At 32.4% G+C, this 20,488-nt stretch overlaps 1 protein-coding gene and 1 non-coding gene across 2 annotated transcripts in view; both read right to left on the bottom strand.

Annotated features, from left to right (window-relative positions):
- LOC101891896 (uncharacterized protein DDB_G0284459-like) overlaps window positions 1-20,488 on the bottom strand; it is a 182,025-nt gene that overhangs the window by 17,766 nt on the left and 143,771 nt on the right. The window contains exon 3 of the mRNA XM_059122734.1: window positions 7,238-7,341. Within this exon, the coding sequence (XP_058978717.1) occupies window positions 7,238-7,341 (104 nt within the window). The remainder of the gene's footprint in view (window positions 1-7,237; window positions 7,342-20,488) is intronic.
- TRNAT-AGU (transfer RNA threonine (anticodon AGU)) lies at window positions 15,741-15,814 on the bottom strand. The gene has a single exon. It is a non-coding gene; the product is annotated as a tRNA-Thr (tRNA).

Genomic DNA, 20,488 nt, shown 5'->3' with positions numbered 1-20,488 from the left:
CACAAATGTCCAATTTAATGTGAAAACGCCCCCCTTAAACAACTTTGACAATTTCACGAGGCAAACCATAACAAATTAAACAAATGTCAATAAAGAGGTTACGTTCCATATCTGTGCTAATTAAACATTTATCTGAAATTGCCAAAAAAAAACTTTCTCTCCGCCCCTCATTTCCCAGCTTTGCAGAGAATTCAAGTCAAATCTCTCCTCATCTGTCCGTCAACAACGTGCACACACATACTCACAAAATTCCGACAAATGACATCTGATGGAAATCATACTCCAGGGAACTATTTGAATTAAATTATCCTACGCATGGAAATACAAACTGAAGTTTTTATAGAGAAACCAATTTTTTAATTTAACGCTTGGCTGCCACAAAAATTAGTTGCAGTTTACAGCGCAAATTATGAAGGAATCCGAACAAGAACAACAAAAGTAATCAAGAACTTCTGCGTGGATGAAACGACCAAAACCACCAACACCACCCTGGAAAAACAAACTGGAAAATTATTTTCAATTTAAAAATAGACCGCGGAGACAAACTAGACTGGCATGACAGCCATGGTACTTAATGCGACACATTTAGGGTAAGATGTGACACTGTTACAAACCAAAAACACCGAAAAAAACAATGTAAGATTTGTTCTCCCTCTTTGCCATGGGTGGTACATATGGCAAGCAGCCTTCTGCATTCTTTGGGGAGTACAACGCCAAAGTTGAAGGCAATTCCAGTACGTGAAATATTTTGCTGACAGTTTTATATGTCAAATCAATGTTGACAACTTTATTGTTCATAAACTATGCAATGCGGCTGGAGAAAGAAACCAAAGCCAAATGCTAGGCAAATGGCCCAGAATCTCTAATCTAATCGCCCCGATGCTCTTCCCCAAACACTAAGCCAGCCTGCCAGCCAGCCAACAACTGACATTATATTTAGCAAAACTATTTTAATTTCCAAGAATGTAAATTTATGTGCAACTTTATTTTCTCTTCGTCGTTTCAGATTAGGTTGTTAATGTTCTCTACAAAATTGTTCTTCTGTCAGCCGTTCACTTCGAGTTTTTTTTTTTTTGGTTATGTTTAAAATGTGGCAAGGGACCATTATGACAGCTCGGCAAACTGAAATTTTTACACACATTTTAATGTGAAACCGAGCATTTCAAAATATGTTTGTGTTGTTGTATTGCAAGAATTACATGAATTTTTTTTTTTGAAATGAGTTTAATTAGATTTTCTGGTAATGTTGGAGCGCAATATTTCTTCCATAATACTTGAGTCATGACGCTGAAATTAGGAAAACCTATTTCTAGGTATAGCGCCCCTGCCTAAAAATGAGTTTTTATTTCTTTTTTTTGCAGGTTTGGTTTTTTATTGCTTTGAGGTGAAATAACTTTGTGGCAAATAGTGTCTGGCGACCGTTTGTTCTGCCGAGACGTAACAACAATTTTAATTGACTGTCAAAGAAATTGGTTCAATGTTGTTAATTGTTTGTGATTTTTTGAATTGCAATGAACTTGAAAGTTGGATCACAACAATAGAAACTGTAGACAGAGAAACAAAAAACAAAAATTGCATTTTGTGATGATTCAGGGTATTTCCGATGATACCCTTGAGGAAAAATACTCTGTGTGTTTAGTTCGGGAATATAAAATGGTCGAGGCGTGGAAGACGAAAAAAAAATGAATTCTGGGCTCTTTCGATTTAAACTTAAAACTGGATAAAAAGTTCAAAAACATCAGTAGGTATTGCCGCCAGATGTATACCCTCGGCCAATTTTCGATTATTTAAATATTTTTGGATTTTGGTATAATTATTCAAATTGTTACCCTCTATGGAATAGGTTTTGAAGAAATGGACCAATATAGTCCATTACGTATCGGACCTAAACAAATATGACATAGTTAGGACTTTATCGGCTACTTCCTACCTTTATAAGAGATATATGATTATTTTGAGAAAAAATTGAAATGTGAATAAGGTAATAGGTATAGTCGGCCGAGGTATTCCATTTTCACATTTCACAAGGTATAAATATTGGTGTGGGCAAAATTCCGCAAAAATCTAACATTTATATCCAATTTTATGCGAAATCGTAAATTCCATTTCGTCTCAGGTTTCTGGTTGAGAGAAATTTATGAAAGATAAAAGTATTGAAAATTGTCACCCTTTATGGGTGAGGTACCAGAAGGGGTTCACAGGTCTTCACTACATATCTTGTGTTGCCAAAAGTGTGTGTATGTGTGAAATTTGAAGAAAGTTTCTTTCTTTCTTTGAGACTTTTTTCAAAATCTGGAACCCTATGTGGGAGAGGTACCAGAAGAAATGGTCCAATCTCTACCATCTTTAGTAGAAGTAATGAGATGTGTGAAATTTGAAGAGAACCGGATCCTTTTTCCAGATTTTATAATCTCTTGGTTATTCAAAATTTTGATCCTTTGTGGTGGAGGTACCAGAAGGAATGGTTCGATCCATACCATCTACCTACAGATAAGATGTACCAAGTCGGAATGGGATCAGATGTTAATTTTGCGTTTTATGTGCTTCATGGATATTCCAAATTTTGACCCTTTTATGGGGGAGGTACCACAGGGAGTGGACCGATATATTCCATCTTCACAGCAGATCTTGTGCTAGAACAAATAATGAGATTTGTGAAATATGAAGAGAACCGGATGCTTATTTCGTATTTTATAATCGTTTTGGTTATTCAAAAATTTGACCCTTTGTAGGGGGAGATACCAGAAGCAATGGTCCGATCTCTATCATCTTTATAACAGATCTTGTGTTGATAGAAATATTTAGATATGTCAATTCTGAATGGAATCGGATATTAATTTCGCATTTTATGAGCTTCATGGATATTCAAAATTTTGACCCATTGTGAGAGAGGTACAAGAAGGAGTGGACCGATATATTCGATCTTAACACCAGGTCTTGGGTTAATAAAAATATTGTGATGTGTGTAATTTGGAAATAATCGGACGCTTATATGACATTTTAAAAGAGTTTATGGATATTAAAAACCTTTATCCTCTGTGGGGGAGGTACCACAAGGAGTGGAACCTATACTGTCCATTTTTGCACCTGACGTAGCACTGATGCAAATGTTAGGATTTGCAAAGTTGGAGCATAATCAGAATATCCTTCCTCATTCTGTGCAGTAAAATATTTTCTTTGAAAATGTCGAACCTTTTGTAGGGGAGGTACCAGAAGGAGTGAGCCGATATTGCCCATCTCCGAAGTCGATCTAAGTTTGATAATAATATTACGATGTACCAAGTTTGGACCAAATCGGATACTGCTTGCGCAACAGTAAGCCAGACAGACAGGCGGGCGAACATCGGTAGATCGACTCCAAATATCCTGAAACGGATTTAACCTAAAAGAGAAATAGGGTCTAAAACCGTTATTTAGATGAGACACGTTTTGGTCGTATCAAATGATATAAACCCTCTGTAGCCATATGGCCGAGGGTATAATTGCACATAATCGACGATTTCATTATTGTTTTTGCACTTTTCGGGACGCTTACGTCACATAGACAACTTTCAGGTATTTTGACAATTAAAACATGAACCCTACTATCCTGTCTTTTGTAAACCCCGCATAACATTATAAAAATCAGAAAAACACTTCACTCATTTTATTGTACCATGTCTATTGTGGAGCGGCGATTTGCTTTCATGTCTCTCAAGCTGACGGCATATTATCTTAACAGAAAATCTCTTTTAACACGACTGCTGCTTGTGCAACAATTGACATGGGCATTTCTTTCTACAATGGCAGTTTTGCCGCTCTCATTGTTTACGTCGATCTCTCACTGCCCTGTGTACACCTGTCACAAATGTCACATAAATAGTAGTTTATTGGCTGCTCACACCTATTTTGACATCATCGATGTTACCTCGATCATGCTGTTTTCGTTCGCTCAATTGTTTTGTTACACGATGGCGTCTTAGATATGAAAAGATTCTATGATAATGAGTCGGATTAGATTTTGTTTTTTTTTTATGAAGGATAAATGGCTACCATTTGAGAGGATCACACACATGCATAAAGGATATAGTGACAGAAATAGAGCAGAAGGAGGTAGAGATTCACGTAATGCTGTTAATAGATAATATCAGGAAAGAACATGGAAATACATGATAAAGGCCTCGTTAAAATCAGAGACTTCACCTCTGAAGAAGTCACCTACGAAGTAATGCTGCAAGCATTTTATAGACGAGAATTGTACAACAGCTTCTTTCTGATAGAGTAAGAAGTTTTTTTTCTTTTGTAAAAAAAACTCTAAAAAGTAAAAATGAGCTCGGAGTAAATTAATTGAAATTGCAAAAAGTGCAAGAATTTACACCGCAACAAAAAGAAAATAGACTAGAAATAGACCCCCGCTTCATTTCCTGAGCACAATGGCCACCAAAATCTTCGGATACCAATCCGTTGGACTATTGTGTCCGGAGTATTTTAGAGAGCAAAGTTGACACTAAAAAATACCAAAGTGTCGATCACCTCAAGTAAGCGCTCCGCCGGGAATAGGCCAAAATACCGCAGAGCAACATTCAGGCAGCGTGTGGCGGTTTCATTGGCCGTTTGAAGGCCATATTTCGTGCCAAAGGCGAACAATTCGAACAAAACTAAACTAATTCTAAAATTTGATGCTATTTCCGACATTTTTGCTTTCATTCAATAAAATTTACAAAGAAAAAAAAAAAATATGTAAAAATTATGGCGTTTGACTTTGTTGCAGTTTTTTTACTTCACCTTGTTTATGCAAAAAACCATATCGTCTGATAGAGCCTTTACTGAGTATTATTTTTGAATTGAAAAAGCTAACGCTAATTAATTTGAATTAACCACATATTTAACAACTCTACATCCCAAAGCAGCACAAGATTAGCCTGTGTAACCCTGATTCCACAATGAATAAAATATAGACCATTGTTATCCAAAAAAAAAAAAAATACTCGGCAGCTGCAATTTTCAATAAAAATGGTGTGAAAAAGACTCATTTGTTAAAAAAAACCGCAACATAAATAAGTGATCATATTTTACCGCCGCACTAAATCCTAAATAATATTAAATGGCTTATAAATAACATAATAAATATATAAAATATTCTTTTGTTCATAAACAGTGATTGAGGTTAACTTAGTATCTATTCCAAAAAAAGAAACAATTTTTTTAGGTAATCCAAAAAGTCATACCAAACGACATCCCAAAACAAAAGTGAAAGGCAATGGAACAAAAGACATTTTTGGGCAATAAATTGTCCATTTTCAAGTGAAAATATGATCATTTTACACGCGAGGTATAACCACCCTTAAGTGGTGTATTTGTTAAACAATAATTACACACACTAACTAAAGTATCCTTGAAACCCAAATGACCATTACAAAAATCAATGGTTTCGCTGTTTGCTACAAATGGTGTCCTTGTGAAAGATTTCCCTTTTGTTTTTGGAGTGGCTAGAAATTGCAGAGTGATGATAAGTAATGCCATTGATGTCGGCTTGGATTCAAAGGCCGTTTTACCCTTACCCATGTCAATTGCATGCCGAGCAAGGGGGGTTAGACGCCGCCGCCGCATTGTGTTTTAGGAAAAACAAATACTTTACATTGACAAAAATTGTCTCCTGTTGTGAGTGAGAGAGAGAGAGAAAGAGAGCAACCTAAGTGTTAAGTGTCCCTTGTGTTGCCGCTCTATAGAAAACCCCTTGTTACGATTACTTTACATTGACAAAAATTGTTTCACGTTATGAGCGAGAGAGAGAGAGTAACTTGAGAAACACTTGTTATGATTCCCCCCAAATATTGGCACACAACGAAATTGAAAAAATGCCAAAAAAGGCGCCAATTAATATTCTTCATCTTCAAGTGGGACTGTGTAAACCTTAATGTTTTCTGTTTTTAAACGATAAGGGTTTTATTGCTTTCCATTGATTTTGTTGTGTGTTGTTAATTAATATTGAACTAAAAGCCGCTGCAAGGTCTTCATAAATTTTCAACATGTGTCACAGCGCTATTATGAGGGATATTCTGAGAACCACATAAATGGCCACAATAGACCGCCCATGGTTTATCTTTACCCTTTCTCTTGTCGGGTGATGCCTTTCCAATACCTCACACAACGTTGCACAACCTACAACCATACATACATAAATATTTGGAACAATCTCAGCAATTACCATTGAAAATAAGAATACATAATTAATGTTATACCACCATGGCCGTCATTCACTCATTTAGTTCTGGTCGATAGGAACACAAACTAATTCAATAGTAGAACCCATGCCACCATCACTATCGCCATTATCCTGTCAAGGTGATAGGGCTTTTGCTTAAACGCTTAACCTTTGAATGGTGTGGTACATACATATTTTGAAAACAAAGACCAGACAGGCGTCAAAATTATTTCAAACCAATTGTGGTGTGACGTGTCTCTGTGGAGAGCCGGAGTCCCTAAATGCATTATGAAAATATTTGTCCATTTTGTGGTCATAGCTTTTAAAGGCCTGCCTGGTTATTCATAACCTTTCCCAAGCCCAAAATACACACACAATTGACGACGACAATCATATTCTGATTAAGACCTGTTCCTAAATTAATAAGAATTTTATTGTATTGTATCTGCCTGCCTGCCTGCCGATGGATGCAACAAAGTGGCCCAGTGGCGCCACACGGCGTTAGCCTTCATTTGTTCAGCGTGTTATCTAACGTGTTTCAATTTGTTTGCTCTCTTCCCAAAAAAATTCAAAACAAAACAATTTTTTGGTGGTCGCGATAAGATTTCGACCTCGTTTTCCTCATCCGGGCAATTGTTTTTTAATTAAGTTGTATGGTTAATCTCTAACAAATGTGTGTTGTTTTTCTTTTTTTAAAGAAATATTCAAAGATCTTAGCTTTAATAGGTTTTTGGATGCATTTGATTGACAATAGGAATTTTAAAAGGCTAATGAAGATGACAGTTTATTTCTGTTTCGAGATCTTTTTTTTCCAATATGCAATATGAGTGGGAATATTCGGTGCATCTGATGTGGCTTTTTAACATCAAAGGGAATTATGTGAACATTGTTTTTTTTTTTTGAGATATAAAACAAATTAAATCAAAATCTACAGTTATTTTTATTGGTTAAAATTAGTTTTGAACCAAATCAAATTAATTCTATCTAAATTATGGGATTTAATTTTATACATATTTATGTATATATATTTAAATAAAGACACTGTGTACTTACCGAGCCATACACAGCACCGCATGGATCCATGCATAAATACAGGCAAGTGGCAACGCCTTGAACTTTAATACGCCCCACATCCACAGTAGAACGTTGTAGTATTGCTGTAAGAAAAAGGGAGAAAAGTTGGGTTAGATTAAATTTCCAAAATACTAAATTAACAGTTCGAAAATGCAAAATTTAATGCGCTTTGGTCCTCAGCCGATGTAAAGAAGATATTCAATTCAGTGGTACTTCAAAATAGGGACTCTTCAGTGTGCTAAAACATATCAATCCAATAATGGCGCCCAATAGTTTAATATTTTATAATAGTTAATTGTCATTCGTTTTGCATTGAAAACTGGGACCTGAGAAATTTTTTAAGATTGAATGGCCAAAATACGAAGTTAACAGTTCGAAAATACAAAATAAGATGCGCTTTGGTCTCCAGTCGGTGGAACTTTAAAAAAGTTCTCTTCGGTGTGTTTAAAAATATCAATCAAATAATGCCGCCCAATAGTTAAATATTCGATTAAAGTTAAATGTCATTAGTTTTGCATTGAAAACTTGGACCTGAGAAATGTGGTTAGATTAAATTGCGAAAATACTAAATTGAAATATGAATATCTTCTTTATTAAAATTATAAAGAAGATATTCAGTTTAACCCATGGTAGAAATACCAGGTAGCAACATAGGCGAAAATTACAACAAAGCAACTTTTGTTCGAACTTGATATGTCAAAATTGTAAGCTAGGCGAATTTACTTGACATATAAAATTTGAGGCAAATTGTTCTGCACCAATCAGAACATTTAATTTTGAAACATTGAAAATTTTGGTTTATTTTTCAATTTCTATTAAATTTTGCAGGGAAATGTTATGTTGCTGTGACTCGTACAGTTTAGGCCGGCCCTCGATATAAGAGAACTCGATAAAAGCAAATGGTATATAAATATTGGGGTGAATACCGCGTGGAATGATAACCTCAGTTGGAACAAATTCAAAAAGAATTCGGAGAACTCAAAATAAGGCAAGAAATCATCAACCCATCAAAAATGTGGATTGTGGATTTGTATGAACTTTTTGTGCGATGTGAACAATAGCGGATATTTTCAAGACCCAACTCGAGAAATTTAAAAGAATCTAGAGTTCTTCACAATATCATAGCCTGGATTTTTAAATATTTGCAGTTCTTAAATTGTGGATTTTGAAATAGTTTCAGGGATTTAAAGAAAATGTCCGAGCCACATATCATGAATCTTAAAAAAAATCTTCCGGCGTTAAATCGTAGATTCTAAAGAATATTTCCGAGTCCGACATTGTTGAATTTTAAAGAACTATTTCATGAGAGTAATCATTAATTTCTCAAAATTATTGTTTTTCAAATGAATCGAATTGTTTATTTAATGTCTTTAAGAATTCAAGTCGGAAGAATTTTATGATATAAAAAATCTCTGACCGTCCATATGTCTTTAATTTAAGATTAGTTAAATAAACAATCTGAACATTGGCATCATAAAAATGCAGAATATTACACTCTTTGTTTCTATTTCAAATTGGATTTTATAAAAATGCTACGTTCGCCTTTGAAAATATGCAGAATCATTTGCGCTAAATTATTTCACGGGAATTTTCAAAATTATGCTTCCAGTTTTAAAGCAATTACCACATGAAAGCTCTGAAACTCCATCTTTTGTAACTTCTATATCTTCAAATGTGGCCTTAAATAATGAAAATACAAATAGACGGTCTGACGGACGTCGCCCAACCGACTCATCCAAAAGATCTAGAGTCAAAAACCTTTATTTCGATGAGGCACATTTTGACCGTATCAAAAGGTATATATCCGATGTAGTCATTTGGCTGAGAGTATTCTAAGTTTATTTATTGTTACTGTTTGAAGTGTGAATTTTGGTAATGTTTCTCTATGGCGAATTCAAATTACAACAATTTTTTTGACATATCAAATTGATACCAGCTGGCGTGAAAGGGTTACCTTGTAATTCTACCATGGTTTAACCCTTTTTCAAAAAGGAGCTTCAATTTGCAAAATGTGTATATCAAATAATGACGCCCAATATTCGATGGAAGTTAAATGTTATTGGTTTTAAATTGAAAACTGGGTCCTGAATGCTGATTCCACTAAAATATCAATTGCAACACATAAAACGAGGAATGCTACACTTTAACATCGCCGCGAAAATTAAAACAATCCTGGTCTGAGCTGATTGTGATTTGATTTAGATCGCCTATAGGGCATACTTCGGCCTATTTTCTAGATATACACTGAGCCTATATCAGCCACTTGCCCAACGTTTGTAAAAGACTGGGCCACAAGGTTGATGTATTAATTATTAAAATACCTAAATTTGTACCGAAAAATTTTAAAAGCAAATTCTGAGACCGACCTATGTTATTTTGGCAATAATTATCTTGAAATTTAAAATTGCTATAGAAGTCACAGAATTGACCGTGGTTTTGTGGAAAGTGGGATGAAATCTTGTATTTTTTATGTAAATAACCACCTTTGCTCTTGGGCTATACCTGTTATTTCCCTCCTGGATTTTTCCAATATTGGGTCTGTGTGATTATTTTTATACTCTTCACCATAGTATGGAGGGTATATATAAAATTCTATATCGATTTAGCGATGTCCGTCCGTCTATCCATATGTCCGTGTGTGGAAATTACTCTAGCTTCCGAACAAAATGAAGTAGACTGATAAAATTTTGCTCAAATACATATTATGTCTGCAGGACTTTTGATACTGAAATGGGCCATGTAAGTCCACGATTCGTAAAGCCCCCATATAACAGTACCTCCCGATATTCGGTATTTTGATGAGTTTAGCGACATTATTCATCGGAATTGTTTCAAATTTGGCATTTGAAGTTCGTAATAGATACCACAGCCAATGAAAGAAAATTGTTTTTGTAGGTCCTCGCCTTAGTATAGCCTCCAGATATTCGCTATTTTGATGATTTCAGCGACATTATTCACCGGAATTGTTTCAAATTTGGCATTTGAAGTTCGTAATAGATGCTACAGCGTAGTACCAATTGTTGCCTATGCAGCTCCCCGTCATCGTATAGACCCTAATATAACGACTTCATTGGGTATTTTTAATATTGTAATAGCATTGTTAACGGATTTTTTTTTTTTGAAAATTCTGAAATTCTTTTCAAATTGTGAAGCGTATTCAAAGTTCGACACGGCCGAACTTACAGCTTTTTTTCTTGTCCAAGAATTGTCCAGCAAGTATTTCTCAGAGAGTAAGGTAGTATTATTGTCTTTTGTTAGAGAACGTTAAAAAGGAAAAATGCATGATCACACAAGGCCTATTTAGTAATGTCACACAGAAGACGAATTCAGACCGTAGACTATTCTCGCTGTTAAAAGTATTTTAGCAATGAATTAATCTAAATAGAAGAAAGCTTTAACAACTGTTTAGCAAATTTTAAAATGTCACATTTGTCCAAACTTTATTTATTTATTCATTTATTATTATTATTATTATTATTATTATTATTATTATTATTATTATTATTATTATTATTGTTATTATTATTATTATTATTATTATTATTATTATTATTATTATTATTATTATTATTATTATTATTATTATTATTATTATTATTATTTACTATTACTATTATTATTACTATTACTATTATTATTATTATTATTATTATTATTATTATTATTATTATTATATTATTATTATTATTATTATTATTATTATTATTATTATTATTATTATTATTATTATTATTATTATTATTATTATTATTATTATTATTATTATTATTATTATTATTATTATTATTATTATTATTATTATTATTATTATTATTATTATATTATTATTATTATTATTATTATTATTATTATTATATTATTATTATTATTATTATTATTATTATTATTATTATTATTATTATTATTATTATTATTATTATTATTATTATTATTATTATTATTATTATTATTATTATTATTATTATTATTATTATTATTATTATTATTATTATTATTATTATTATTATTATTATTATTATTATTATTATTATTATTATTATTATTATTATTATTATTATTATTATTATTATTATTATTATTATTATCATTATTATTATTATTATTATTGTTATTATTATTATTATTATTATTATTATTATTATTATTATTATTATTATTATTATTATTATTATTATTATTATCATTATTATTATTATTATTATTATTATTATTATTATTATTATTATTATTATTATTATTATTATTATTATTATTATTATTATTATTATTATTATTATTTATCATTAATTTTCTTGTTAGCATTCAAAACAGGACATTTTATTCATTCCGTCCTTTCGTAATAAAGTTGATTGAGAATTTTCACATTAATCCCTTAATGTAAAATATTTCTAAACTTGAACTTGGCTGACCAATAACCAACCATTCTTTTTTGGAAACACCTGATATTAAATAACCAGATTTTCAGATTGAACAGCTGATGGAAAATCACCGTCACCACCACCACTTGCTCAATTTCAATACAACGAGACATATAAACCCATTTTAAAATATGCGGTCGTGCAGAAAAAAAATCAGCCATGTGAATATAAGTTTTATGATCTGCACTCAAATGACAAAGTCCAAAACAAACTATGAATATCGCGCAAAGTATGTGCGTGTGTGAATGTGTGCAACGCCGGCTGGTAGCGCGTTGTGTGTCGTGCGTCTTGTCTAACTGGAGACAGGGAGACAATAAACTCTGTTAACCGCATATTGCAGATTGTAATTGAACGTAACAATGATCGACATAACTACCGACCACCGATCGAGCGACCATTATTAAGAAATGGGCCTCAACTATATAAACGTATAAAACAAAAAAACACTAAAAACTAAGTTCAGACAAACCGGGCAACATTCACTGCCGAAATCATATCTTTTAAGAGTTGTATTTGCAATGTGTTTTATGTGTTGTATTCGGAGCGATTTTTTGTCGTTGAGGTTGGCCAAATGGCTGGCTACTAACCACGGCTGATGTTCAATTTAAATTGTGCACTACAAATGAAAAAATTTAAATTTTTTTCTCCTCAGGTTCGGTTGGTTGGTTGATGGCGGTGACCAATTTTTGGTTTGCATTTAACGTTTGTGGCTACAGTTGCATGGTGTCTAAACGGGTTTTCATGCCATGTTAACAACATGCTAAGGAAAACGATATGCGAAATATCCAAACCAAAAAAAATGGAGAAGAAAAAAATTAATATAAAAATATTTGAAAATCATGTCTGACATTATTAACAGTTATCAAAACATTGTTTTTTCTTTCTTTCTTGGGTTTTGTGAAGTGTTTTAAGCGCATTTTATGATATGAGTCTGGTTGGGAGTAACTTCAACAGATGTTGTTGATGCCAGAGCTTTATGGGTTTGGGGGTTTTGTTGTTGTCGGATGTCATTTGACTCCAGGTAAAATGCAATAGCCGCCGTATACCTAGTTGATCAAATGATGCCTGTAATCTGTAACGTTAACATCGTGTTTGCAAACACTCACTTCGATATGTTGTGATCATATTTTATTAACACAAAGCTGCAACAACAATAACAACAGCATGTATCCCAAAAAAACGCTAACCCCTCATCTGGAGCCTGATGCATTTTAACTTGTTTAGTGGCTGCACTTAGTAAAGCATTAACTTAGATTTCCAACGTTTGCTTGAAGACAAAAAATAAAAAAAAAACAAAACTTCCGCAGCACCAAATGCATTTCATTTTCAATATTTTTGTTTTTCGTTTTCTTTAAAAGCCGCTAGTTCAAAACAAACCGCCATGCTTAAATTAACATGTTAATCACTGTGTTAACCTTAAAATGCATTCATGCAACGTTCACACCTTGACCAACCAGCCAGCTAACCTACCAACATTAGGCGGGCAAAGTCTCTCATCATGTCATTCTTGGCAGACAGACGCAAATCTGCCATGGATTGGTATTTTGTTGGATTCTCACATTGTGTGTTTTGGCATAATTTGTGTTAAAGTGTGATTTGTAGTCTCTCAGAACCATGTTCTTCGTCTTCAGAGTCACAAAGATAATTCCTCATAAATGAAAGAAAAAAAACAGCAGCATCATTGCAAAACATGAGGCAGTTGTGTGCCATTCATTTTCTCTCACCTGACCCATTTACGTCAGATTTTCATATAATCATAATAAACCTATTGTGATGATATAATTAATGTGGTATTTTATGTTTTAGTGGTTATTGAATATGCGATCAATGTCAGGTATCAGTTTCATTGAAGACAAATAATTAATTGTTTTTTCTTTTTCTTCTTTTTAGCCGACAAACTTTGTTGATTGATTTTGGTGTGGTAGGAACAGAATGAGAATTTGTTGATTTGACTTCTTTGTGAAACATTAAATCTATAGGTTTGAGATTTCGGCTGGGCCGACAAATCGGTGAAAAAATGGAAAAAATCATCAAAATACTGAAACGGGGTTGTGCCGTATATGGGGGCTATACCAAAACGAGGACATATATATACAATGTTTCGCCACCGGAGCTATAACCAATTGTGACCAAAAAATACCAATTTTTAGACAAATCCATGGAAAATGAGACAAAAATATAGACAATATCCTTCCAGGGCGTAAAGTAAAGAAGGAACTCCTTGTGTGAAGTCCTTTTCCGAACTTGACCTGCCTGCAGACAAAAGACTGGTCTATATAAAATTTTAGCTTCCGATCTTCATTTCTTTTGACTATAGCGTGATTACAACAGACGGCCAGATCGTCTTAGGATTTTACGCTGATCAAGGATATATACACTTTGTTATGTCTAAAATTATTATTTCGATGAGCTAGAAACGGAATGACTAAATTAGTATACCCTACATACTATGTATGGTGAAGGGTATAAAAATGTAAATCGCCGGAAGGAGAAAAAGAAGAGTTGCCAGAAGAAATTTGCCCAGGAAGAATTTGCAAACTCTCAATAAAATAACTGTCAAATTGTCTCTCTCGAACTGTAGAACGTTTGTGTTGCCACACAATTTCCAGTAACAATTTGCAATACACCTAAGTCTGTTTTTACACGGTAGATTGGTTCCAGAAGAAGCCGTGTAAAAAAAAAAACCGTGTAAAAAAGACATTGATCTTATACAAAAATGGGTGATTTGTTCCTAATCTCTAAAACCTATTAAAATTAGTGAAAAAGAAGAATTTTTATTTTTTTTTCTTTACCAAACACGTCTTATTGCATTAACAGTTCACAAAATATTAACACGTTTCAATTGCTCTGACCAGTAAATTTTATTGTATGCACATAGTGCTATTCACATTTGCTTTGACCAGTAAAAATTGTTTGTACGCGCTAAAGGGGAATTCACTTAAATCTTTAAGCTAGTGTTCGCAAATTATCGATACTATCGATGGTTTAAGACTTTTTTCTTTCATAAATACTTGTTTGTGATATGAACATACTTCGCAAAAATTAAATTTGACAAAAAAAAATTTAAGTACATAAAATTTCAAATCGTGCTAAATGGAATAAAATCGTGTAAATAAATTAAAAATATTCAATTTTCAAACCGTGTTATATCAAAACCGTGTAGAAGAAGACCGTGTAAAAACAGACTTAGGTGTAATTGTTGCAAACTATAGGGTTACCAGACACACTTAATATTTACCCATGGCGAGTTGCATTTTTTTAAATATATAAAAAATTAAAATTACGGGATCACAATCTTCTACAAAACAAGGCACGATTGTCGATCTTCGCATTCCATAATCAAGTTTCAAATGACCTTATGACTTCACCCAATACCAAATTTAGTGTGATTTAGTAGCTTTCGTACAAATATAGGACCCATTTCCAATACACCTCTATATTTTAGCTGCTGACAACAGCAGGCACCTAAATAACAAATATCGGGATTCCAGCCCTTTCAAACCACTTCTATATTTTAACCACTAACAACATCAAAGGCCTAAATAACAAATTTCGGAATTCCAGCCTTATTCCTTCACCCAATACCAATTGTAGTGACATTTAGTAGTTTTTTTTACAAATATAGGACGCATCTCCAAAACCACCTCCATATCTTAACAACAGACACAAACAGAAATAAAGGTCAGGTAAAGGTAATTTTCGGAAATAAAAGTCATTTTCAAGTTATTTTAAGGAAGAACTACACAATATAAATTTTGTCGATGAAGGGAATTCAAATTAAAAATAAGACAAATTGAAACACTTAGTATTTTTCGTTCCCATAGCATTTTTCCACTTGAATTAAACAATTCTATCTTTTTCTAGTTTCTAGTAAAGTACGGAAACACAATAATACAAATATATTTACCTATAAATTTTCCAACCACAATAAAATTCTTACAATACTAATGTATTGTAATGTATCAATTATATCAGTTAAGTACTTTTATTCTGCTTATATTCCTAAGTTCATGGTAAAATTATTATTTAATAAAGAAAATATATTAAAAAAGTTTTTCAACTGTAGGCCCCGGCGAGATTCGAACTCACGATCTCCTGTTTACTAGACAGGCGCTTTAACCAACTAAGCCACGGCGCCCTTTGAATGGCGCAAACACAAAAAGTTATCTAAACGCAAGCACATGAAACGCACACAATACCAACTCATTGTGATAGGGGCCCTATACACTTTACTCATACTTCTAACCGTCTCACAACCTCAAACAACAACAACTACGTCGACGATGACGTTCTGTTTACACTCATGAAAAAATTAAAGTGATTCGTTTGCTTAAGAATGCCGATGTTATACGAATATTTCTTATTATTTATGCCATAACATATAACAAAAGATTTGATGCAAGAGATCTACGTCTTTCCACACATAGAGAGCAAATATGAACTCTTCCGCAATAACATGACAGACAGCCGCCATTCCATTGTTCTCTCTCGCTCTTCTTTCTCATCTTCCATAGGAAATAGGTATTTATTTATTTGTTTTTTTTTTTTAATTCACTTATTTTGAGTTCATATTTTTATTATTTTTTACAAGTAGATATGCGCTAGATTATAAACACCAATCTCTGCACCCAATGGAAATCTAAATAACAAATCACATTACATATTTCGATGATGACGCACAATAATGATGAATGATTAGCGGCATACGTATGTACGTACGCACATACATACCAATGCCAATACCAAAGAAGTACTTGAGAGAGCACACAACAATTAAATGTCGATATTAGGCAATGAATGACGGACGGGAATGGCAAGCGCCTATCCATTGATGTGTTGCACAGTCTTGTTTGCCACCCAGCAACCTATGAAGGTGTAACATTTTCAAAAAAAAAAGGGCATTTTATGATTATGACGAGTTATTCGAAATATGTACAGCAAATAAAGTGAAATTTAACACGAATAGAAAATGTGTTTTATTTCAATATTTGTTTTGAAATCTCAGCTAAGGAAGAAACCGCATCACAAACATGCATTCTTCGCACTGCTATCCCGAGTGTGGATGGAGTGAACCTGTGAAATGATATTGTCGGTTATTAACAACGTGTGAAATTGTTGACCTTTGACACTTGTTGTGTTATTGAAGAATTTGTGTTTTTTTTTTCGTTATTTCTATATTTACTTTATTTCCTTTGTTTTTTATTTGACTGTGAAGTGGATGTGGTTGTGTTATTTTGTGGAGCAAAATCGAAAAAGAAAGGTTAATGTCAACATAAATTCATACGTCAATAGTATTAATGGCCTATTTTGTAGGTATGCCTATAGAAAATATCATTTACACTGATTGCAACTATTTTCTAAAAAGTTTACCAAATTAAATAAAAAAACGCCCAGAAATAAGTTAACAAATGGAATATTTAAACATCGTATCAACGAAAAGATTTGGATTTTGAAGAAAATGTTGTGATTATTCGGGATGTGTCAAATGTTAATATTTACGATTTGTAGCAAACGAGTCGTTTATGACTACTCTTAATAATGCACCGATTTCCAATTCACATTTGTTATAGAATGTATTTATAATTTGTATATACATTTTCAGTAATCAGTAATTCATGTCAGAAAAAACGCCATCATTAATTTTGAGTTCCTACTGAAATAAGTTAAATGTAATCGTAGTAATAGTCATAAAAAACTGGACTTAAGTAGAGTATACAATATTATTTTTTTAATGACAGTGTTGCACATGTATCCATCGCTACGGTTTTGTTGTATTTTTTTAATTATTATTTTTATTAATTATTATTAATTATTATTTCGATAAATATGATCTCAGAGGATGAAAACTTCCTAATATTCACAGAATATCCTAATATTAAAAAAATATATATACAAAATTTCGCCAATTACCGACGTCGACCTTGTGTTGCTGTCATCTGATTTGTGACAAAACAGATGACAGCAACAGAAAGACCGCTTATGTATTTGAGAGAGCAGATACAGTCATATGGTAAAATAAGCGAATGACAGACTAAGTGCATATTTACGTTAATCTCCTTTATGAAGATTTTTTGAGGTATACACAATGGAGTTGACAATTTAAACTGACTGGTTTTCTAAATCATTTACAAACTAAACGTACTGTAAGAGCATATTTACATCTCAAAAAGGTCTCAGCAATGATAAATTTGAGGTAAAATATGTAAAACTGTCAAAGACACCACTACAGCCTCGGCAGAATGAACGCTCTTCGCGTTATCATGAAAGCTGAAATTATCCTCGCGGTTGCTGTTTTATCGACGACGCGTGACATAAAAATTCGGTGGCGGGTTTATTTTACTATGATCTTAATTATTTAATAAATACCATGGTAGAAGAATAATGAACTTTCAAACCAATTTTGAAATTGAAATTTTTGAAAGAAAATTTATTCAAATTTTTTAAGAAATAAATATTATAACAAACTCCGTTTGGAGTCGTGTAGGAAAACATATACAAATCTACTTATTTTTGAAGAAACATTTATACATTTTTGACATATCGATGTTCTCAAGGGTTGATGCACCTACCTGCATTCTTCTAACACGATAAATACTATAAATACATTAAAGATGAAAGTGAAGGTTCAAACGAACCGCATTCAATTGAAACTATTTGGAGAGAAGGGACTATGTTTAGGAACTAGTTCCTAATTTAGGAACTAGTTCCTTTTGAGAAAAGGGTTCATGAACTAAATACCCAACTCAACGCCTCACAGGAAAAAACGAGTAATGCGTTTATTCTAATTTCCATATTTTTGCTGTAGTTCTCTCAGATAAATGGACCAAAAAATGCAATTATTAGACACCTGGCATTAGATTTTATATCGAAACAGAATTTTGTTACTGATATCGTCCAAAATATATAAAATACCTCAAAAGAATTACGTTAACAGCTTTAATGTTGTAAGAACTGCCTAAAACATGTTTTTGTACCCTGCGAATATAGAATTAATGTTAATTAATAATAAAAACAGTGCCATCGTCACAAATGTAAATGACTTGTTGTGATGTTTTTAACACTTCGTGTTTATTAGAACCATAATTTGGTATTAAACGGAAAACAAATTAATTTTCACACTTTCTTCACAGACACAGTGAACACGTAGCAGTCATTCAAAATGCGATGGCAAATAAAACTTTGAAAAGTTCAAAATATTATTTTGATTTGATTTGTTTGTTTGTTTCGTGTCTGGATAGAGTTACTTTACAGTTCATTGAACACATTTTATTAGCCATAAAAACTGGATTGAATGGGAATTAGTGGTGTTACATTACATTTTTTTTTTGGTTCGATAATAATTTCCTCTTCGACTTGCTAAAAGCATTTCCATTTAAGCAATTATGAATCAAAATATTAAAACACACACAGATAACAAAAAAAAAAATAAACTTGTAAATTGGAAAACGTGTTAGATATGTAATCACATTGATTGGAATGTTTGTCCAAATATTTTCGGTGATATGTCGTTCAATTCCACGCCGCTTCTATGTACGTTTACATTTGTTTTTGCGCCATATTTTAATGTATTTTAAATTTGATTAATTTTGACATGTAAATTGAGCATTAAAGTGATTTATATTTTATGCTGTTTTGATTAGAAATGTCAACGATGAAGGAAATGATCAATGTATGTCAAAATAAAAAAATATTTGTGATTAGATTGCAACAGCATCGAAATGTGATCAAATTGTAAACATCATTAGCGGAGTAGTCAGTTATTGAAATATCCTTTTATTTCAGGCGGCAATTTCAATCTGCCAGTATAAGCTGCAATGTTGCATTTATTGTGATTCAGGAAAATCTAGTTAAATTGATGTTACGTAAAATACTTAAAATGTTTGGGACCATGGTAAGAATGGTAGTTTAGGTTACATATGCATTATGGTAGAAGAATACAGGTAGATGCATCAACGCTTGGGAATATTGATGTGTCAAAATATTTGTTTCTCCAAAAATAGGTATATTTCTATAAGTTTTCCTATACGATCCCAGTTGGAGGTTGTTATGATATGCATGTCTTTTTTTTAACAATTTTTACAATTTTGATCAATTTTTCATTAAAAAATTTAAATTTCAAAATTGGTATTATGCATTCTTCTACCATAATATGCGTTAACTATCATTGTCTAGAAATACTTTTATATAATGTTTTTCTTTTTTTTTTGTAAGCTTGTAGTTCTAGCAGTGTACGACAATGTTTGTAACAAGTCAGTTGTTCAATAAGCTGTCAAAGCCAGTCACCACTTGTAAGTCTTGAATCTGTCTTTAAAGATACTATCAGACGATAGGGGTTTTACATATGTGCTGTCACATTTATTATAAACGTATATTTTCATGTATTGGCAAAATAGCCAGTTTACATATGACTCAAAATTGTTGACATCACACACTTGCATATGTTTTTTATTTTATTTGGTTAAATTGTGATAATATTGTAGTTTCTAAAAAATTATAATAATTAATGGATGACTTTTTGTCGCAAATTTTATTTTATATATTTTCACTCAACAAAAATCACTTTTGATTAAATTCTATTTTTCCGATGAAAATAGGGCTCGCTGTGATCGAAAAAGCACATATGTACAATTGATGAATACAGATAGATGCATCAACGCTTGCGAACAATGATATGTCAAAAATATTTTAAATTATTCTTCAAAAATCAGTAGATTTTTATAAGTTCTCTTATGCGACTCCAATCGGTGGTTGTACTGAGGTACTCTTTACACGCTGATGCCCATAAAACGTCACCATAATATTATTACACTTT

The sequence above is a fragment of the Musca domestica genome, unplaced genomic scaffold (assembly GCF_030504385.1).
Source record: "Musca domestica strain aabys unplaced genomic scaffold, Musca_domestica.polishedcontigs.V.1.1 21, whole genome shotgun sequence".
Taxonomy (NCBI): Eukaryota; Metazoa; Arthropoda; class Insecta; order Diptera; family Muscidae; genus Musca; species Musca domestica.
Note: the sequence above shows the minus strand (reverse complement) of the source record. Positions and strands in the feature narration are given on the sequence as shown.